Raw genomic sequence first — 19951 nt, forward strand, 5'->3', positions numbered from 1 at the left:
CGATTCACATTCCCAAAGTGGTTTCAAACAGTGGGTCTTCACATAAGAAACAAAGACAAGCCTTTTCATATAACATGTATCAAAGCAATCGCAGCATTACATTTTCATTTTACATTAGCTAGAAGATGATAGTAGGAAGTGAGTTGATCTGAGTCTTGTTTCATGGAAAAACTCTCCAACACAATTACGGACATTAGAGATCAACCTCCATTTACAGACTAGAATGATTGACACACAATTGCATGCAGCTGCATGTCGCCACCTTACCAAAATTACAGGCATGTTGGATTGCTAGCCCTGTGCATTGCATAAACATACAGAAATCTAACATACATTTATCAGGTCTACATCATGGATGCCAATACCAATCCATTTAGTTATGACTTCATATATCAAAAATTAGAAGAGCTTCAGATACAATAATTTTTTAATACTGCAAAATTGTAATGTCTATGAAAACAAGCCAATGAATACAGTGGTTCATCATCACAGATTACTAAAAATGTAAGATTACAAAACTTGTGCTTATTCCTTGATCATGCATCACTACTAGAGGAGTGATTGGTTCAAAATCAACACTGCCATCTATCAGAAAGGACATGGCACAGTTCTATTCTGATAGATGGATATGAGGCTCAGACCACTGCAACAGTTGACAAAAACATTCCGGGTGTGTTGAGGAAGATAACTATTTCAGGATGCCTTGCTCTTGCAATAGTTTTCTATCCAGTCTAAGGTCATACTTTTTGGCCTTTCAATTGGAAGCCCAAGGGCTCTATCCCAAATGAGCTGTTTCACATTTACAGAGAATATTAGTCCGAGTTACAATCACCATACAAGCACCAATCTACAGCAAAAGGGAATCCTCTTAAATAAAATAAATAGAAGGGCTAACTGAAATACCTGTGACAGAGTCCCAATGGCACGGGATACACCAAATAGCACTGTGTAGTAGCTGTAAAACAAAAAATTGTTTATATTAGGAACACAGACAGAAAAAGAATCACAGAGAAGTCTGTAAGGCAAGCATTTGTCATTCAGTGTAACCGTCTTTTCGTTTTTCCACTGCAGCGGTATAAAGTGTCCACAGTAGTGGACAGTGATAAATAGCAATTAACCTCAATTCAGAGGGGTTTGAAAGGGGGGGGGGGGCGCGCGGGGCGCGTGGGATTGTTTCTTGAAAGGCAAGCATTTGTCACCATCAATACCTAATAGTGCAACAGTTATTGGCATTCACAATCCTCTCAAGTCAGCATATCCAAACACAGTTACTTTGAACTTGTTTCAAAAACCCTGCAAGATGAAACCCATTTCACTACTGAAACCATTCATCCATCCACTAACTGTTTCAATGACTGAAACTCCTGCAAACTTCTTTCACTGAACATATAAACACCTACCTGTGAAATCTTCCATCCTGAAAGATGGGAGGACCATTACACTCGTAACAGCTATTGCCTACGAAAAGAATTGTGTGACAAATTAGATTGTCCTCAATGATCTTAACACAAGGGTGACTCGCAGATGTTGATGACTAGAAAGGTAATGGTTTTTGGTGGGGCAGTGGTGGTGTGTGGAGAAAAGGAGGGGATCATAGAAAAGCTTGAAAGGCAGCATTAGTCACTGTAAATACCTAACAGTGCAACAGTTTTAGGCATTGACAATCCACATGAAAGGATCGGTCGGCATATCCAAGCACAGTTACTTTGAACATGTTTCAATAACCCTGAAAGAAGAAACCTGTTTCAGTACTGAAACCATTCATCCACCAACTGTTTCACCAACCGAAACTCCCCCAAACTTCTTTCACTATGCATATAAACACCTACCTGTGAAATCTTCCATCCTGAAAGATGGGAGGACCAGTACACTTGTAACAGCTATTGCCTCTGATAAGAATTATGTGACAAATTAGATTGTCCTCAGTGATCTTAACGCAAGGGTGACTCACAGATGATGAGTAGAAAGGTAATGGTGGTGGTGGTGCATGTAGGTGAGGAAAGCCATTTAAGGGCCTTGTAGATGTCTGAAAATGTTGCATCTGACCCAAGAGTTACAACTAAAGGGAACCTTTTATGTGGAGAGCTATTTAAGGCATTTGTGGATGTGCGGACTGAAACTCCTGCAAACTTCTTTCACTGAACATATAAACACCTACCTGTGAAATCTTCCATCCTGAAAGATGGGAGGACCATTACACTCGTAACAGCTATTGCCTACTGTGACAAATTAGATTGTCCTCAATGATCTTAACACAAGGGTGACTCGCAGATGTTGATGACTAGAAAGGTAATGGTTTTTGGTGGGGCAGTGGTGGTGTGGAGAGAAAAGGAGGGGATCATAGAAAAGCTTGAAAGGCAAGCATTAGTCACTGTAAATACCTAACAGTGCAACAGTTTTAGGCATTGACAATCCACATGAAAGGATTGGTCGGCATATCCAAGCACAGTTACTTTGAACATGTTTCAATAACCCTGAAAGAAGAAACCTGTTTCAGTACTGAAACCATTCATCCACCAACACCAACCGAAACTCCCCCAAACTTTTTTCACTATGCATATAAACACCTACCTGTGAAATCTTCCATCCTGAAAGATGGGAGGACCAGTACATTTGTAACAGCTATTGCCTCTGATAAGAATTATGTGACAAATTAGATTGTCCTCAATGATCTTAACGCAAGGGTGACTCACAGATGATGAGTAGAAAGGTAATGGTGGTGGTGGTGCATGTAGGTGAGGAAAGCCATTTAAGGGCCTTGTAGATGTCTGAAAATGTTGCATCTGACCCAAGAGTTACAACTAAAGGGAACCTTTTATGTGGAGAGCTATTTAAGGCATTTGTGGATGTGCGGACCCACCTTAATATGACCAAAGAATTGTGTTTTTTTGCTTCTTTTCTTTTTTTTTGGGGGGGGGGGGGGGGGGGGGGGGGATGGATGGGTGGGGGGGAGGGGGGGCACGGCTTTCAGTCAGGGGGTGGAAGTGCAAGCTTACTTGTCTTCGACTAGACCAAAATGATGTAGCAACACCCCACTATGAGCATCAACATTGGGCCAAGGATTTTTCACCTGAAAAGACATCACTGATCTATGAACATCAATAAACAGACAAAAGAGGTATCATCTTCAGCATCCTTTTGAATCACAGTTTCAGGCCAACACTGCCATAAACAGCATCTTGGAACACCATCAAATCAAGACTACCAAAGTTTCACCTTTCCAAGACCCAAAAGAACTGGTGGAACAACCTCGTAAAGTTTTGAAACCTTGCACATACCAAACACAAGAAAGAAGAGCTTAGCTCTGAGGTAAATCCGTAGTCAAAATCTTTTAACTTCCCATCAACTCAATGACCCTAGCATAGACCAAGACATTGGCATTCGAATTACCAGCTGGAATAATGGATCATCTGGTAGATGCTTCAATGCAAACTCTCTTTGGCATGTGTATCTTGGATCAGTCTTTCGTAAAACTGCATGACCAAATCCAGGAACCACCTGCGGCAAAGCAATCATAAGAATTTCTTGCAGCCCAGGAGGGAAAAAAATCAAGATACCATATGTGGTTTCTCAGCCATAAAGCTTCAAACCTTTCCACTCTTTAAAGTCTTCAACACATAATCTTTGAGTTGCTCTGTGCTGACATCTGCACCCAACTCTCTCACAACGAACTTAATCCAGCGCAAGACTTCCTAAAGAAAAGATGCCAGGGCGGGTTAATGTTGCAACTCATTAGAGACATTACAAAACACGTGAAAATTTTCTCATATTCAGGGTGCATAGAGACCTGATTAGCAAGACCATGAAGAGGGCCTGCTAGACCATTGATCCCTGCTGCAAATGATAGATAGGGATCGGATAGTGCACTTCCAACCTGAATTTGCACAGATAAGCCACCACAATGACTGCAAAATAAGTTCTATCTACACTAACATGAATTTTTAAAACATCATACTAATCTACAATACAAGTCTGCAATTCATACACTCTGTAGCCTCTGCAGTACATTACTCTGAAAGCCTCGAAAAGTTGGTTCCTATGTTATACCAGGACAAAAATGCAATCTCACCCATTGAATTGTCAACCCTTCAACACCCTAACTATTAAATAGATCGTGTTGAACGATTTAAACAACAGGTTGACTCATCACTTAGCTAAATTGCTTCACATCTTCGTGTGTTGCAAAAGATGAGAGTTCCATTTAGATGGGCTGATAAAGAAACTGCAGCATTTAATAAGTTATAAAAAAGGCTTGCCGCAAATCCAATGTTGATCTTGCCAAATCTCCAAAAAGCTTTTGTTGTTCAGTGTGATGGATGTGGGCACAGAATTGGTGCAGTTCTAATGCAAGAAGGCCATTGTAGCATACAAGAGTAGAATTTTACAGGGTGCAGAGAAAAATTTGCAGGTTTATGCGAAAGAGTTGCATGCTCTAATTCCTGCTCTTTCCACTTGGAAATCCTACCTGCTTGGGGCTGATTTTGTTGTACAAACAAATCATCAAACCATGTGATACTTTCTAACTCAGACTAAGTTGTCTGAGAAGCATATGGGACGGGCAAATTTTGTATCCATATTTCTTACTCAGACTAAGTTGTACAAACAAATCATCAAACCATGTGATACTTTCTTACTCAGACTAAGTTGTCTGAGAAGCATATGGGACGGGCAAATTTTGTATCCATATTTCACTTTTTGATATTGCACATGCAAGGCAAAAAGCATGTTATTGCTGATGCATTGTCTAGGCAGCCACACATTTCAGCAATGTCTATAGCATATCATCATCAGCTAGATGAGATAAATCACAATATGCAAACAGTCAGAATTTTGCTAGAGTCAATGATTTATTACCAAATGGCCAACACCATGAGCACTATATACTCTAAGAGGGCTTTCTTATGATGCATGGTTGGTTATCTATTACAAAGCAATTAAGGGCCAAGGTTATGGTTGAAAGTCATGCAGCTCTATATTCAAGGCATCATCGCATCAATGCTACAGTGAAAGTAATTAAGGCTTTCTTTTACTATTCCGCTTTGAGATGTGATTTGGATCACTTTGTAGGAACATGTATTGTATGTTAGAAGGTCAAGTTTGACTAATAGAAGGCATTGGGTTTTTTGCAACCCTTGCTTATTCCTGATGGACAATGGGACATACCCATGGGATTAATCATTAAGTCAAATGTATGTCACAACAAGACAATCCTAGCTTGAACAATGGGGGACACTAGCAAAAGTTATTATGGTTAGGCACCAAGGGGTACCTAAGTCAAATCTTGGTCAATTGCATTACATAGCCCCCTGGAAATTAATTTTGATATCATGGGAGTTAGGGATATAAATGATTTAATGTCCTAGACTTGACTTGACAATTAGAAAAAGTTTCAACACCAAAAGATTTAAATATTGAGGTTGGACAGTGTTTAATGTTATTGAAAATGCGGGCAAGGCAAAAAGGCAATATATTTAGCTCGAAAATAGACAATGGGACATACCCATGGGATTAATCATTAAGTCGAATGTATGTCACACGACAATACAATCCTAGTTTGGAAAATGGGGGATACTAGCAAAAGTTATTATGGTTAGGCACCAAGGGATACCTAAGTCAAATCTTGGTCAATTGCATTACATAGCCCCCTAGAAATTAATTTTGGTATCATGGGAGTTAGAATTCATGTCTTGAAGTGTAGGCTAAATCCACCAAAACAAACAATTACAATCAACAAGATGGCATGATAATGAAATGTTTGTACAATGTGTATGTGTAGGCTAAAAGCTTAAAATACGCATATCTTTGCATAGAAAACTCATATAAAGATTCCATCACTGTTTTTATAATGTACTCATAAAGAGCTTTCACATGATACCCATATTGAGGGGTCCCTAAATTTTAGGAGTCTTGAATTGGTCCAAAAATACTAATCCTTAAAAATATGAATGACATTCTAAACATAGTAAGTTTTGTGTTTTGGTTCCTTCACTCCACCGTCGAATATCCCTTATTTTCTCTTCGTTTAGTATTGTTTTGCAGGACAAACAACCTAAAAATTCATTAGAACCCTTCCTTGTCAAGTCTTCTTCCATTTCAAGAACAAGATTGAGGGGTCCCTAAATTTTAGGAGTCTTGAATTGGTCCAAAAATACTAATCCTTAAAAATATGAATGACATTCTAAACATAGTAAGTTTTGTGTTTTGGTTCCTTCCAGCAGACGGAGAGGAGAGATTTTGCCTATCTTCAACCCTCAATCTTATCTCCATTACTTACACATTTCCATGGCTGTAAATTGCCAGATTTGTTCTCACCGTTTCTTGAAATATTAAGTCTTGAAAACCAATGAATATTATGATTGTTAGGCATACTATGTTGTTCAAGGCATTTACATCCTTCAGGTACCAAAGGCAAGCTAGTACCTCACAACAATATCCTTAGGTAGCAGTCCAAAGAGTGGGTGCTTATCCTATAAACTTAACATCAGCTCGCTTTTTTCCTTTGTGAGGGGGAGGGAGATGTATATGTGGGATCTCTTTTTTTTTTTTTTTTTTTCGAGAGGGGGGGGGGGGGGGAGGGGGGGAGAATTTACCCATCTGTAATCCACAATCTTATTTCCATTGCTTTTATATTTCCATGCTATAAATTGTCATATTTGTTCTATCCATTTCTTGAAATATAAAGTCTTGAAACCAACAAATATAATAATTGTTAAGCACATTACATCGTTCAAGCCGTTTACATCCTTTAAGAACCAAAGGCAGGCTAGTACCTCACAAACAGTAGCAAAACTGAAACGCAAGGGGAAAGAAGGCAAAAGCTGTTCACAAGCCAATGGTAGGCAGAGGGGCAGAAGAGGAGAGAAAGGGGTGCTTGCAGTAGAAACTAAGCTATGGGGAGAGAGAAAAGAAGCTGGTGATGAAGGGGCAGCAGCTCAAGGGAGGTTTGGCCATGATACCATGTCAGAGATGGCAACAGAAAAAGAGCATTAAAGCAAGATAAAACAATGAAGGCAATGACAAGAGAACTCAGTTGAATACAGTGGCCAGCCCCTCCATCTGCTACAATAAGTAGCAAAGGTTAACCTTTAACCCCCTTAAGATAAGACACACACCGAAACACCCAGAAGGGGGCACCTTCCCTCCAGATATTAGCCAAGATATCAAGAAAGAGCAACACTGGCAGTTTCCCTATGCGCAGATATGATAGCTCACAAGCTGCATGAACAACATAGCTTGATCGCACTAAGATCTTCCTCCTCAATGTCCCTACCAAGGAGGACCTATTTCCCTACCTAAGAGTGCATTTATCACTACATAAGGAAGTGTTTGCCATCTGAAATCTCTCTAGGAAGTCTTGTGCCTGCATTCAACCGCTTTGTAATGAGGTGAGTGCTCAAGTGGGCAAGAGCCTGAATGTACATGAGAATACTATGTGAACTTAGGTGTCCAACCAGGTGATGCACCTAGCAAGACTTGAACCCACAATCTCATGCTTAGCCACTAGGCCATCCAAACTGTGAGGTATTCAGTATGGCAAAAGCTGACAGAGAGTAATACATTCGATCATTGCCACAACTTACACATCATATCTAAAATCAACTTTTTATATGAAGAAAATACTACGAATGTTTGCAGGTCTAAATTGAACAAAAACTGAGAATGAAAATAGTCTATTGCTCTGCTTACCAATCTGACTGTATGGGCACTGACATTACCTCCTTCATGATCACTGCCAATGAGAAAACACAATCTTCACTTAGATCTGTTTTACCTTGAAGAAAAGCATTCTTTGATTTTACTTTTTACCAAGTGTTTCACCTCTACTCACACATCTGTACAATCAGTAGCAGTCTTTCAACCAGTACATCAAGGTATCTATACATAAATTTAAACATAAATACTCAGGTCTGTTTCACCGTAAAGAGCTGCATTCCTTTTATACTTTTGATTTTAAATGTCATCAAGTGTATCGCCTTTGTTCACACGTCTGTACATCAAGACATCAAGATAGAAATTCAAACATGACACATCTAATAACAAGGTGTGTTCTGTTCAATCAATCTATAGAGCACAGGCACTACATGCACTGTGCCTTCCATCACCTCCATCAATCTAGTCAGCCAGGTGTTTACCAACTGGCAACTATCATGGGGTGCACTTGTGTCAGCCATCATGTAGAGCACTCTAGTGAACCAAAAGTAAGGCACTTTCTCATTAACGCCTATCATCCCACACATGCACCAAGGTTCCCATAAATGAAGCTAAGAAGTATCTTAGACAAAAATGAAATAGGTTAAGATATTGTAAGCCTAAGTACAGACGACATAAACTAGTATAAATAAGCTCAGATTCAGGGCCAAATCACATGTTTAGCACAGAAGACTCTGCCATGTAAACCCCTGAAGACTGCCATCTAAACACTCAGCTTAGAAGAAAGTGTACACCTTAAGTAGCCAAGTAGGCACTTATTTTATGCATACACAAAGTGCAAGTACCTGATTAAAGTTGACGTTACTAAGCAAGATCCAGGCATCCCATTAGTATGCCATCTTTGATGAGTATAGAGAACAGCCCAGCATGTCCAGAGAAATTAGTAGTATAAAATATACAAGGTAGCAATGCATAGTACATTTGCCATCTTAGGGAGGCTAGCTTTGTTTTGCTTTTATATATCAAAGTCATATGCACACTACCAAATGCAAACATTGCTAAATCACCTGTGGACTGTCAAGCAGAGGCATAGAAGTTCATGCATCTTAGGGTCCTCATATCCCAGCATATGTGAAAATTTTGCCCCATAGTCTAAATTGCATAGTACATTTACCATCTTTGGGAGCCTAGCTGTGGTTTGCTTTCATATATCAAAGTCAAATGCACGCTACCAAATGCAAGCATTGCTAAATCACCTGTGGATTGTCAAGTAGAGGCGTAGCAGTTCGTGCATCTTAGGGTCCTCATATCCCAGCATATGTGAAAAATTTGCCCCATAGTCTAAATTTCCATCAGCTCCAATGTTCTCACCACCCTTATAAATTCTGTTTCAACACGAAGCCATCCAGTAAGTAAAGAAGCAGAATGGTTTCACCTTAAAACATGGCATCATAGAGATCAAAGGAAAAGAACACAATGCCCTATCCACTTAATATGCATTTTTCGCAAACCTAATAGTACCTCCTGTAAATATAAGCTGCAACCTCAGGTAGGCAAGCAATCAAATTGAGTGAATCTTCATACACTGGTTCCCAATATCTGCGAAGGTCATATTCAAAAACCTTTAGTTGACATCATACTATTAAGTTGAACACATCCAAGAAGGAAGATGACTTTTGGAATGCCAAGATGCTAACAGAAAACATGAGAATGTAGCATGCCTGACGACTATCATATGTCCCTGAGACTGCTCCATGAAACAAGGTTGTTTTCACTTGAAATTTTGATTCCAACAATAAATTCTACACTTACTTTGTTTTGGGAATTCCTTTATCATAAGCCTTCTGAAACTCACTTCGGACCTGGAGGTGATATAGAAGGTAAAACCAGAACATCTTCATCAAAAAAAATTGTTGAACAAGCAAAGGACCAATATAGAGCATGATATTGACCTCTGAAAATCCCCTCGTGAATAAACCAGTTACATTCTTAACTCAACTAACACTGACAATTGCTGAAATTTGCAAGCTACTCTCACTGTGCTCTACACATGATTTCTTGGCAATGTGTAGCACTTTAAGTAGCCAATAAACTTGCATGGGTGATATACAGATACTAAGAATGCTAAAGAATGAGCAGCTGCATGGTCAAAATGATAGATCACAACTCTGCTTACTTGGAGAGCCATTATGCCTGCTGTAAACTGTGTCATAGGATGTGAAGATTTTGGAAGAGCGTTAATTGCATCAAAGACATAACCTGCACTCCAAGATACCAAGAAACCCAATAAGTCGCTCAGGTCTGCCATGCACCTGTGCAATCGAGGAAATATAAGAGAGCTACCAGGGACTTGTGCTCGTGTCTTTAAGTCTTTTGACAAGGCCAGCACTTGTTCTTTTGTAGGCACCTATTGATTTATATACAACAGTTAGCACATCAAACTGGCTCATTCTTCCTAAATAGAGCATATACTTATCAGAGGTAATGAGGACTAACTTTGCCTGTCACCAGTAACCATAAAATGCCCTCAGGAATTGGTTCTCCTCCTTCCACAGCAGCTGGAAGCACCTTCTGACATTCTGGAATAGAAAGCCCTCGAAATCGAATTCCCTGTGTTTTATTGAAAATACCCACTGTAACTGGACAGAAGTGATTGAACAAACATATGCTTCTAATAATTTTGATTCTACCTCCTCAGGATCCAATAAAGACGTGTCCCACAGCATCCCCTTGATACCACGCATTCCACCAATTGCCTTGATTGATCAGTAGCAAAGATGTTAGCTTGGGATGAGATATGAGATAGATTACTATTGTCAACAAGTATGCATCATTGAAATAATGAAGAATACCATGTCAACAGTCGTGTCACCCAGTGAAACACTGCCAAATTTAGATTTCACTTGCTTCAGTCGCTCCTGTTAAAACAGTTTTTCAGTATGAGAATGTGAGTCTACAGGAACCCATGCCCTGCCCTCATAAACAGCAGTTCACCATCATTCATATCTGAAGGAAGTATTTTGATCCGAAATCACATCACAAAAGACAGACTGAGTTAGCATGATCATTTTGCATTCTTTGAACTTTAACCATACAGCCTGTCACCTAGTATTGCCTGGCTCATAACAATGATCTGCAAAAGGGCACAATGTTGCAACCAGACAAGGTACTACTCATGTTGCAAACAGTACCATATTTTGCAATCATAAACAACGGTACTTCATTCGTGTATACGAGCACATCTGTCACATAAAAGGGGTACCTGTTGGCCTGGAATCAAATCTGCAAGCTCAGCCCGAAGGTCCTGCACCATACACAAAAAACTCAATGCATTGTTTCTTTTGCGAGAAGAAACTTCAAAATAGAACAATGCACCGTAATCTTTTATCTAAAGCTCCTACTAAACCTTGGAAAAACCGACACTTATAGATCCACAGGAAGATTTTATATGCCTGTCTCTTTTTATGGCGAGTCTGATAGGTAACTTTGGCCATACAATATAATGATTTACATGCAAAAGAAAACACAAACAGTCTCCACATGCATAGATACTTCAGCATGCCTGATGTTAACAAGTCATATGGCATCTACATTACATGACAAGCACTTGAGTGAAGCATCATCAAAAGCACCCAAGTAAAGCATAAAAGATGACACTTCAACAGAACAAAAATATTTTTGAACACAACTACTTTTCTCAGCCACAATGATCAGATGGATCTCCATTGGTAGTTTCGCTCATGCAGATCTTCCATCTACCCCCTTTGCACCAAATGTCTGAATCTCAGGAGGAGGGGGACATGTATGTCATCTACTAAGATAGTCTTGATGTTGTCGATTTCTAAGGCTAGCTCACTTTGCCTCAACTAAGGCATCAATTGCTGCTCAAGAACAGACTAATCACTCAACAGCATACTCCTCCCATGCTGCATGTCCAGTTTTTGGAGAGGTCTCTTCAATCTCCTTGTACAAATCAATCTCTATTCAGCCAACCACCCACAAAGTAATAGAACGTAATCAAGTCCTATAGCAATAGCTTTATCTAATAAAACCTGTTATCAAGATAATGCACATTTTCTGTCCTCCAATCATTCTTCCATAACACCAGCCTTAATCATAGGCACATCCGCTGGAGATTAGGGTTTCTTTGTCTTGTCCATGATGGCCTCAGCACTTTCCAGCATGGTCTGCAGCCTTCGTGTATCTCTTCTACATCAGGCAACATCTTCTTCTGCCTTTCATGGACATTCCCATGCTTGGTGGCATAATAGACTGCTGGAGATTTCAGACTGCTTTTCATGGGCAGATAGGCAGGCAGCCACTTTTTACATCTGTCAGCCAATTCCTTGTTTTTATGCTGTCAGCTCTTTTCATCATCTAAAGGTTTGAACATTCAGCTGTTCACTCCCTGTATGTAGGGTCTGTCAGAAGCGGATGCAGTGTTGGAAGTGTGTGGAATACTGCTGTAATAAACTGCTGAACACAAGAGACAAAGGAAAGAGAAAGAGAAACACTGCAAAGAAAAGAATGCTACACAAGGAACTCTGAAGCAAAGAGATACTCAAGAAATGGAATCCATATATCAAGAGATGAGACAGAACCAATGTGAGTCACCGCCTGTGAAGGCACTAGCACCTGCTCCTCTCCCTCCATCAGAACCAGTCAGGTGATGAATGATCAATGAATGTGAAAGCCTGAATAAATAGGCAAAAATAATGCCATAAATCATGTCATGTCGGCCAGCAATAAATGTTAAATGACCATCATTAAATGCCAAGAAAAATGCCTAAATAATCAAGATAATATATTGGTGCCCTAGCCCATTGACATGCACAAACTCAACCTTGAATTGACATATCTACTAACACCCTCTCTGAGATCATGGGTGATCCGATACAATACAATATACAATGATAATGTCCCATCATAGTGTATACAACAAGGACCACTAGAGTAGAACCATAGATACCCAAGTAGTGGGTGCGCAAGCCACCACCAAGGTGCCTCAGAGAGAACCTGATGTCAATGTTGATTGTACCAGCACCTAAAAATAGAGAATCATCATAGCAGCTCTCAATATCTATCAACAATGTCTCACATTAGCATACAAGACCATCCTGACAAAAATGTCTCTAAACATATGTGACCATGGATTTCCCGCCTTTGGCCAAGCAAACCACCAATGTGTTCCTTCATGTGAGTTCAAACTAGGAGCCAAGCCCGCTCTTTGTCAAATAAACAGCTCATCATGGACCTAGATGTCAATCCCAACTCCAAGATTTGAACCTCCCGGGCTTCTATCGATGCGTCACGGAAACCCCTCCCTAGAACCTATGCATCTGTATACCTGTATAGATGAGGTTCACCTAACCCAACTCACCACCCTCTCACACTCCCTCTCTAGCACTGAAGAGTTGTGAGGGATGATCCCATCACATGTACTAGCAACATGGAAGGGGGGCCCTTGCAACCATTGCTGGGGCCACATAGATGGAGCCTAAACCTCGACCCAGAGAGTGTCAAAAGATGACGTATCAACGAGACAATAGGGTTTGCAAGGAGGAACACGGAGTGAACTCGGCCAACATGGAGAAGAGAAGAGAAGAGAGAAGAAACTTTGATGAATGGAATGATGAAGATTTGAATCATAAAGTGAATGTGATACAAGGGAACAAGGGTGTCGTAGCACAAGGAAGATGATGAAAACAGCCACGAACCACGAATCACAATGTTCTCCTAAAGGGGTGTCAAGGCAGTGGAGAGATTGGACAAAAGAGGTGACAGACTGAATGAACCAACTGTAAGGAATGAATAAGAGAGTGGCTTGTTAGCCTGCTCTTCTTCAGTCTCAGTCTGTCATCTCCTGGTTGTGAGCTCCTGTCAGAGTCTGACAGGAGACAGAGGAGCTCTGTCAGGACATTTTTGTGGCTGCTCTAGTCAGCATGCAGCCTTGGGTTTGTTCCAGCCCAAACTGGGCTGGTTTTTGTCCAGACTGCCCATTTTCTGGGCAGTCGGCCAGATCTGGCCAAAGTCGGCCAGATCTGGCTGGTCGGCCAAAACTGGCCAGGTCGGCCAGTTTGGCTGGTCGGCCAGTTTGCTGGCCTGGGGGCTATTTATATCAGCCCCCCCAGTCAGTCCAGCATTGCTCTCTGCAGGTACAGCACTGCTCCCTCCGTCTCCGTCTCCGGCATTGGTGCTGCCACTGCTTCCAGTCTGTCCTGGTTCCCTCACCGACGCTCCGGGCTGCGTGCAGGGACTGTTCTGTCCATTCCAGTGTATTCAGCATTCATCTCAGTCAGTGCAGACTTTCTTCCTTCATTCTCTGCTTTCTCTCTCCTCTCCTCTGTGTTCGTGTTCTTCCGTTGCGCACTCTCACATGGTATCATCGCCTGATTGAGGGCACGGAGGACGAGAGATATACCTTACTGCTGCTGCCATCAGATCCACAACAGCCAGGCGACTGCTTCAGGAGGCTGCCAACAGATCCATCACAGCCAGGCGACTGCTTCAGGAGGCTGCCAACAGATCCATCACAGCCAGGCGACTGCATCAGGAGGCTCTACAGCCTGCGTTTGCTGTCCACGCTGACTGCAGAGGCTGCCACGTCATCCAGCGACGCAGCAACCCTGCGTTTGCTGCCAGGCGGCCTCTCCTGCTGCTGGGCGACCTTCCTACAGGCTGCGTTTTGCAGCACTGCAGGTCGCTTCCACCCCAGGCTGCTCTTTTCCTGCTGGCGACCTCTGTCCGGGCTGTTTCCTGGTGCTGGTGGTCTCTTTTCTGGTGTTTGACATCAGATTTCTTTGCGTTTCACAGATCCAGGTGTTTGTAGGCGCTCTCTGCCTGCGTCTTGGTGGTTGGTGACCACATTGCTGGTCCTATTTCGACAGCGGCACAACTTTCTTTGGTATTTTGCAGATTGGAAGATGTCTTACCAGTTCTCAGGCTTTGAAGACTCACAAGATGAGCTTCTCTCTCATCATTCCTCTGAGCGGAGGCGGGACCATCGTGAAGTTCGACAACGGGAAGATCCTCCTCGCACTCGTCCTTCTTCAGTCCATGCATCTCAGAGGGTTCCATCTACTGCGAAGGTTTCTTCAGTGAAGACTGCATCTGATGTGCGGATGCCTTCCTTGATTCCCTCTATCCAAGTGCCGATTCTCCCTTCCTTTCCAAAGGAAGATAAGTTGGATGGTTCCAACTACTCCCTATGGTCATGCAAGGTGGCTTGCATCCTCGATACATTTGACCTTTGGGAACTTGTTTCTTCGCCCATCGACCGACCCCCCGTGGATTCGTCCGATGGCACCTCTATGGACCGTGCAGCCTTATGGGATAGGCTCAACTCTCGAGCCCGTTCCTTTCTTTTTATGAGTCTCCATGATTCGGTTCTTGTACATGTTCACAGGTTAAAGACCGCGGCGGAAGTGTGGACAAAGCTTGCATCTTTGTATCAGCACAAGACATTTGCCCACAAGATTTCCCTGGAGAAGAAGTTGCGGATGCTCAGTCTCAATGGTTCTTCTTCCATGAAGGAGCACATCACGAAGATGGAGGATATGCGAGGCGAGCTAGCCTCTCTTGGTCGTCTGATATCGTCTGAGGATATGGCGATGATTCTGTTGACTCAGCTGCCATCACCCCGTTATGATGTCTTCTACACCAGCCTCATCACTTCGAGGACCCGTGAGACTCTCCTATGGGAGGAGCTGTCCCCGCGTGTCTTGGAGCATGACGAGCGACTCAAAGAGGTGGGAGCCAGTGGCTCCACCAAGGCATTTACGGCTGGCACAGGTGGCGGCAAGAAGAAGAAACAAAAGAAGGAGAAGGCCAAGGAAAAGAAGGAGGAGGACAAGAAGGATGCGAAGGAGAAGAAGCCCAAGTGTCCCCATTGTGGGAAGGGCACTCATCCCGAGGAGAAGTGTTGGCAGAAGTATCCCCATTTGAAGCCTAAGGAGAAGGACTCGAAGGCGGCCCCAGCCACAACAGAATCTGCGTTTGTTCATCTCTTTGTTGAGGAAGACACTGCCCTAGCTTCTACCACACAGAAGAAGACTTGGCTCGTCGACAGTGGCGCATCTTCCCATATGACCTTCCGTCAGGATTGGCTTCAGGATCTTCGTTCCAGAGGGGGTACAGTCACCATTGGTGACAATTCTACAGTTCCTGTTCGCGGAGTGGGGACTTTACCTATGTTTTCTGACAGGCGGTCTTCCTCCGCCAAAGTTCTCTATGTCCCTGATTTGGGTTTTAACCTATTATCTGTGCATGGTCTTACTCAGCTAGGTACCCGAGTCATTTTTACACAGGATGCAGTCACAGTGGAGGATGCTTCTACAGGTGATGCTCTTTGGACAGGTACTCAGGAGGGTGGGCTTTACACGCTCACAGCCTTGGCTGCGCGGACTTCCCATGAGCTTGGGCTGCTTTGGCATGCTCGGTATGGTCATTTGAACCTCGATTCACTTCGCCGGGCTTCTAGGAGGAAGACGGTGGAGGGCCTTCCTGATTTCCCTCCTCTTCACACTTTATGCCCTAGCTGCTTGAGGGGCAAGCAGCACCGGCAGCCTCACCCGCAGGTTGCTACTAGGCGGGCTACTTCTCCGCTTGAGTTGGTTCATACCGACCTTTGCGGACCTATGGGCACGGCCTCCCTTGGGAAGGCCAAGTATTTGATGCTGATTGTAGACGACTTTAGTCGTTATGTGTGGCCTTATTTCTTGGAGTACAAGAGCGAGGCGTACTCCCGTTTTTGTGAGTGGCAGGTGTTTGTGGAGACCCAAACCACTTCCAAGGTTCGTGGTGTTCGAGCTGATCACGGTGGAGAGTTCACTTCTCATCTTTTCTCTCAGTTTTGCAGGGATCATGGCATTCGGGTGGAGTATTCCCATCCGAACACACCATCAGAGAATGGTGTGGTGGAGCATGCGAATCGGACCATGATTGAGATGGCCCGATCTATGCTGGAGCATAGGAGTCTTCCTCATTTCCTTTGGGGTGAGGCGGTAGCTACAGCGGTGCATAATCGCAACCGCTCTCCGACTTCGGCATTACAGGACATGACTCCGTATGAGGCTTTCTTTGGAAAGAAGCCTTCCGTGTCCCATTTTCGCATCTTTGGATGCGATGCTTTTGTCCATGTGGACAAGAAGAAGAGGAAGACGAAGTTCGACTCTAAGTCGCGAAAGCTTATCTTCGTTGGTTATAGCACAACCACGAAGGGATATCGGCTCTATGACCCGACGACGCGGACGGTTGAGGTGAGCAGGGATGTGATCTTTGATGAGGCTTCGGCCTCTGAGGATCCGCTTGATGGTTCCATTACAAATGTTTCTTCATCATCGACGGACCCCCCCCCCCCCCCCCCACCTTCTCTCCCTTCACTACCTTCCAGGATGCCTCTTAGCACCCCCCCTATTCCTCCTCCTTCGGCTTCCCTTTCCCCTTTGGTGGATGTGCCTTCGTCTACTACGAGCTCTTCTACCGCCACTTTGGGATCTTCACGGGATATAGAGCCTTCTTCAGATGCGGAGGATCTACCTTCACTCGGTGAGGGGGAGTCCCTCTCCGATTCGGGTGCTTTACAGGTTCCGGAGGCCCCCCGGTCTCCCTCACAGCCGCAGGCGTCTCTCAGGATTCCTTTATGGTATCGCCGGCTCATGCAGGATTCAGGTGTTACTCACTTTCCTGCTTCCTCTACAGGTCCACGTCGATCAGCCCGTTTACAGGCCCAGCGGGACAGTTCACTATGTGTGAACTATGCTCTTATGTCACAGATTCTTCAGGATTCCGAGCCTTCCACTGTGGAGGAGGCTCTTGCACAGGATATTTGGAGACAGGCTATGCAGGCCGAGCTCGACTCCATCGAGCGAAACCATACGTGGGAGCTTGTACCGCATCCCGCGAAACGGAAGGTGATTGGTGTGAAGTGGGTCTTTAAGACCAAATATCTTGCAGATGGCTCCTTGGACAAGCATAAAGCTAGGCTTGTTGCCAAGGGTTTTGCTCAGCGTGCAGGGTTGGACTACTTTGAGACCTTTGCTCCTACAGCTAGGATGACCACCATCCGAGTTCTTTTGGCTCTTGCTCCTCACCACCGTTGGCCTGTCTATCAGATGGACGTCAAGTCTGCTTTTCTGAATGGCGTTCTTGAGGAGGAGATTTATGTTTCACAGCCTCCTCGTTTTCTTGTGCAGGGGAAGGAGGATCATGTCTACAGGCTGCGGAAGGCTCTTTATGGCCTAAAGCAGGCTCCTCGTGCTTGGTACCAGCGGATTGACCGCTTCTTTCTACAGAGTGGCTTTGCGCGCTCCGCTTATGATCCCAACCTCTACTTACGGGTTGTGGATTCTCTTTCGGTGTTCCTCATCTTGTATGTGGATGATCTTATCATTACAGGGAGCGACACTCAGCAGGTGGAGCATACACGGTCCATTCTACAGCAGGAGTTTGACATGACGGATCTAGGGATCCTTCAATTCTTTCTAGAACTGGAGATCTATCAGATGGCACAGGGCATTTTTATCTCGCAGCACAGGTACATCTCCGAGCTTCTTTCGGAGTTTGATATGGCTGAGTGTCGGCCTATCTCATGCCCCATGGACCCTGAGTCCAAGCTTTTGACAGCTGGAGTTCCTCTTACCGATCCCACCCGTTACAGGTGCCTTGTCGGCTCTCTTATCTGGCTGCTTCACACTCGGCCGGATATCTCTTTTGTGGTGGCTTTATTGTCTTCTTTTATGCAGACTCCTACCCAGGATCACTGGCAGGCGGCCTTGCGGGTTCTTCGCTATTTACAGGGGACTCGATCCTTCGGGATCATGTATGGAGATGGGATTACCCTTTCTGGATGGAGTGATTCTGATTGGGCAGGTGATGTGCATTCGAGACGATCCACTACAGGTTATGCTTTCACCCTTGGATCTGGTGCTGTCTCTTGGAGCAGCAAGAAGCAGCCTACTGTGGCACTTTCTTCTACAGAGGCTGAGTATCGGGCCCTATGTTCGACCGCTATGGAGGCAGTTTGGCTCCGTCGCTTACTCGCGGAGATTGGCTTTTCCCAGACCGGCCCTACGGAGCTGCGCGTGGATAACCAAAGTGCTCTTGCTTTGGCCAAGAACCCGGTGTTTCATGCTCGTACGAAGCACATTGAGGTTCAGTATCACTATGTTCGAGAGCGGATCGTGGATTCGGAGCTGGTGGTGGTCTATTGTCCTACGGCGGCCAATGCAGCTGATCTCTTTACAAAGCCGTTGCCTCAGGCTTCTTTGCTTCATCACATGCGGTTCTTGGGTCTTCAGACTCTCCCAGGAGTTGAGAGGGGGTGTTAGCCTGCTCTTCTTCACTCTCAGTCTGTCATCTCCTGGTTGTGAGCTCCTGTCAGAGTCTGACAGGAGACAGAGGAGCTCTGTCAGGACATTTTTGTGGCTGCTCTAGTCAGCATGCAGCCCTGGGTTTGTTCCAGCCCAAACTGGGCTGGTTTTTGTCCAGACTGCCCATTTTCTGGGCAGTCGGCCAGATCTGGCCAAAGTCGGCCAGATCTGGCTGGTCGGCCAAAACTGGCCAAGTCGGCCAGTTTGGCTGGTCGGCCAGTTTGCTGGCCTGGGGGCTATTTATATCAGCCCCCCCAGTCAGTCCAGCATTGCTCTCTGCAGGTACAGCACTGCTCCCTCCGTCTCCGTCTCCGGCATTGGTGCTGCCACTGCTTCCAGTCTGTCCTGGTTCCCTCACTGACACTCCGGGCTGCGTGCAGGGACTGTTCTGTCCATTCCAATGTATTCAGCATTCATCTCAGTCAGTGCAGACTTTCTTCCTTCATTCTCTGCTTTCTCTCTCCTCTCCTCTGTGTTCGTGTTCTTCTTCCGTTGCGCACTCTCACATGGCCTATAAATAGGCACAGTCAATCTAGGATGGCGCCCCTTTTTGGGGCTACAAATCCTAAACGCAAAACGCAAAAACGCAAAAACGTTGCTTGGTACTTAATTTTGTTATAATGGTTGAGAATATTGAAAATTGTATTATTGAGAAGCTAGACAATAACAACTACCCATTATGGAAGTTCCATGTGACGAACTTATTAGAAAAGGCCTTTATGAGTTTGTTTCAGGTGAAAAAAAGGACCAGATCTAAGTGATCCAGCAATTGCACAACAGAATTAAAGGCATGGAAAGAATGAAATGCAAAAGACAAAAAGTAATTTATTGGTTGTTTGCAGTGATTGATAACATTATATTTGGGCATATCAGGAATGTAGAGAATTCGTATGTGTTGAGCGAGGGAGAAAGGTCTCTATTTATGTGTGTGT

General features: G+C 44.0%; 1 protein-coding gene across 1 annotated transcript in view; it reads right to left on the minus strand.

Moving 5' to 3' along the window:
• Positions 1-413: 413 nt before the first annotated feature.
• The window catches only part of LOC148020964 (citrate synthase 4, mitochondrial-like), a 31832-nt gene continuing 12294 nt past the window's right edge, over positions 414-19951 (minus strand). The window contains exons 3-19 of the mRNA XM_087698795.1: positions 10913-10954; positions 10503-10568; positions 10341-10406; positions 10147-10260; positions 9994-10057; positions 9827-9909; positions 9463-9512; positions 9172-9249; positions 8907-9035; positions 7687-7729; positions 3788-3874; positions 3591-3692; positions 3391-3498; positions 3217-3267; positions 2997-3070; positions 904-955; positions 414-789 (exon numbers count right to left, since the gene is read on the minus strand). Of these exons, the coding sequence (XP_087554921.1) occupies positions 694-789; positions 904-955; positions 2997-3070; positions 3217-3267; positions 3391-3498; positions 3591-3692; positions 3788-3874; positions 7687-7729; positions 8907-9035; positions 9172-9249; positions 9463-9512; positions 9827-9909; positions 9994-10057; positions 10147-10260; positions 10341-10406; positions 10503-10568; positions 10913-10954 (1305 nt within the window). The 3' untranslated portion in view covers positions 414-693. The remainder of the gene's footprint in view (positions 790-903; positions 956-2996; positions 3071-3216; positions 3268-3390; positions 3499-3590; positions 3693-3787; positions 3875-7686; positions 7730-8906; positions 9036-9171; positions 9250-9462; positions 9513-9826; positions 9910-9993; positions 10058-10146; positions 10261-10340; positions 10407-10502; positions 10569-10912; positions 10955-19951) is intronic.

This window comes from Lygodium microphyllum, chromosome 18 (assembly GCF_053477565.2).
Source record: "Lygodium microphyllum isolate KBCC chromosome 18, Lygodium_microphyllum_v1.1.10, whole genome shotgun sequence".
NCBI classification, from domain to species: Eukaryota; Viridiplantae; Streptophyta; class Polypodiopsida; order Schizaeales; family Lygodiaceae; genus Lygodium; species Lygodium microphyllum.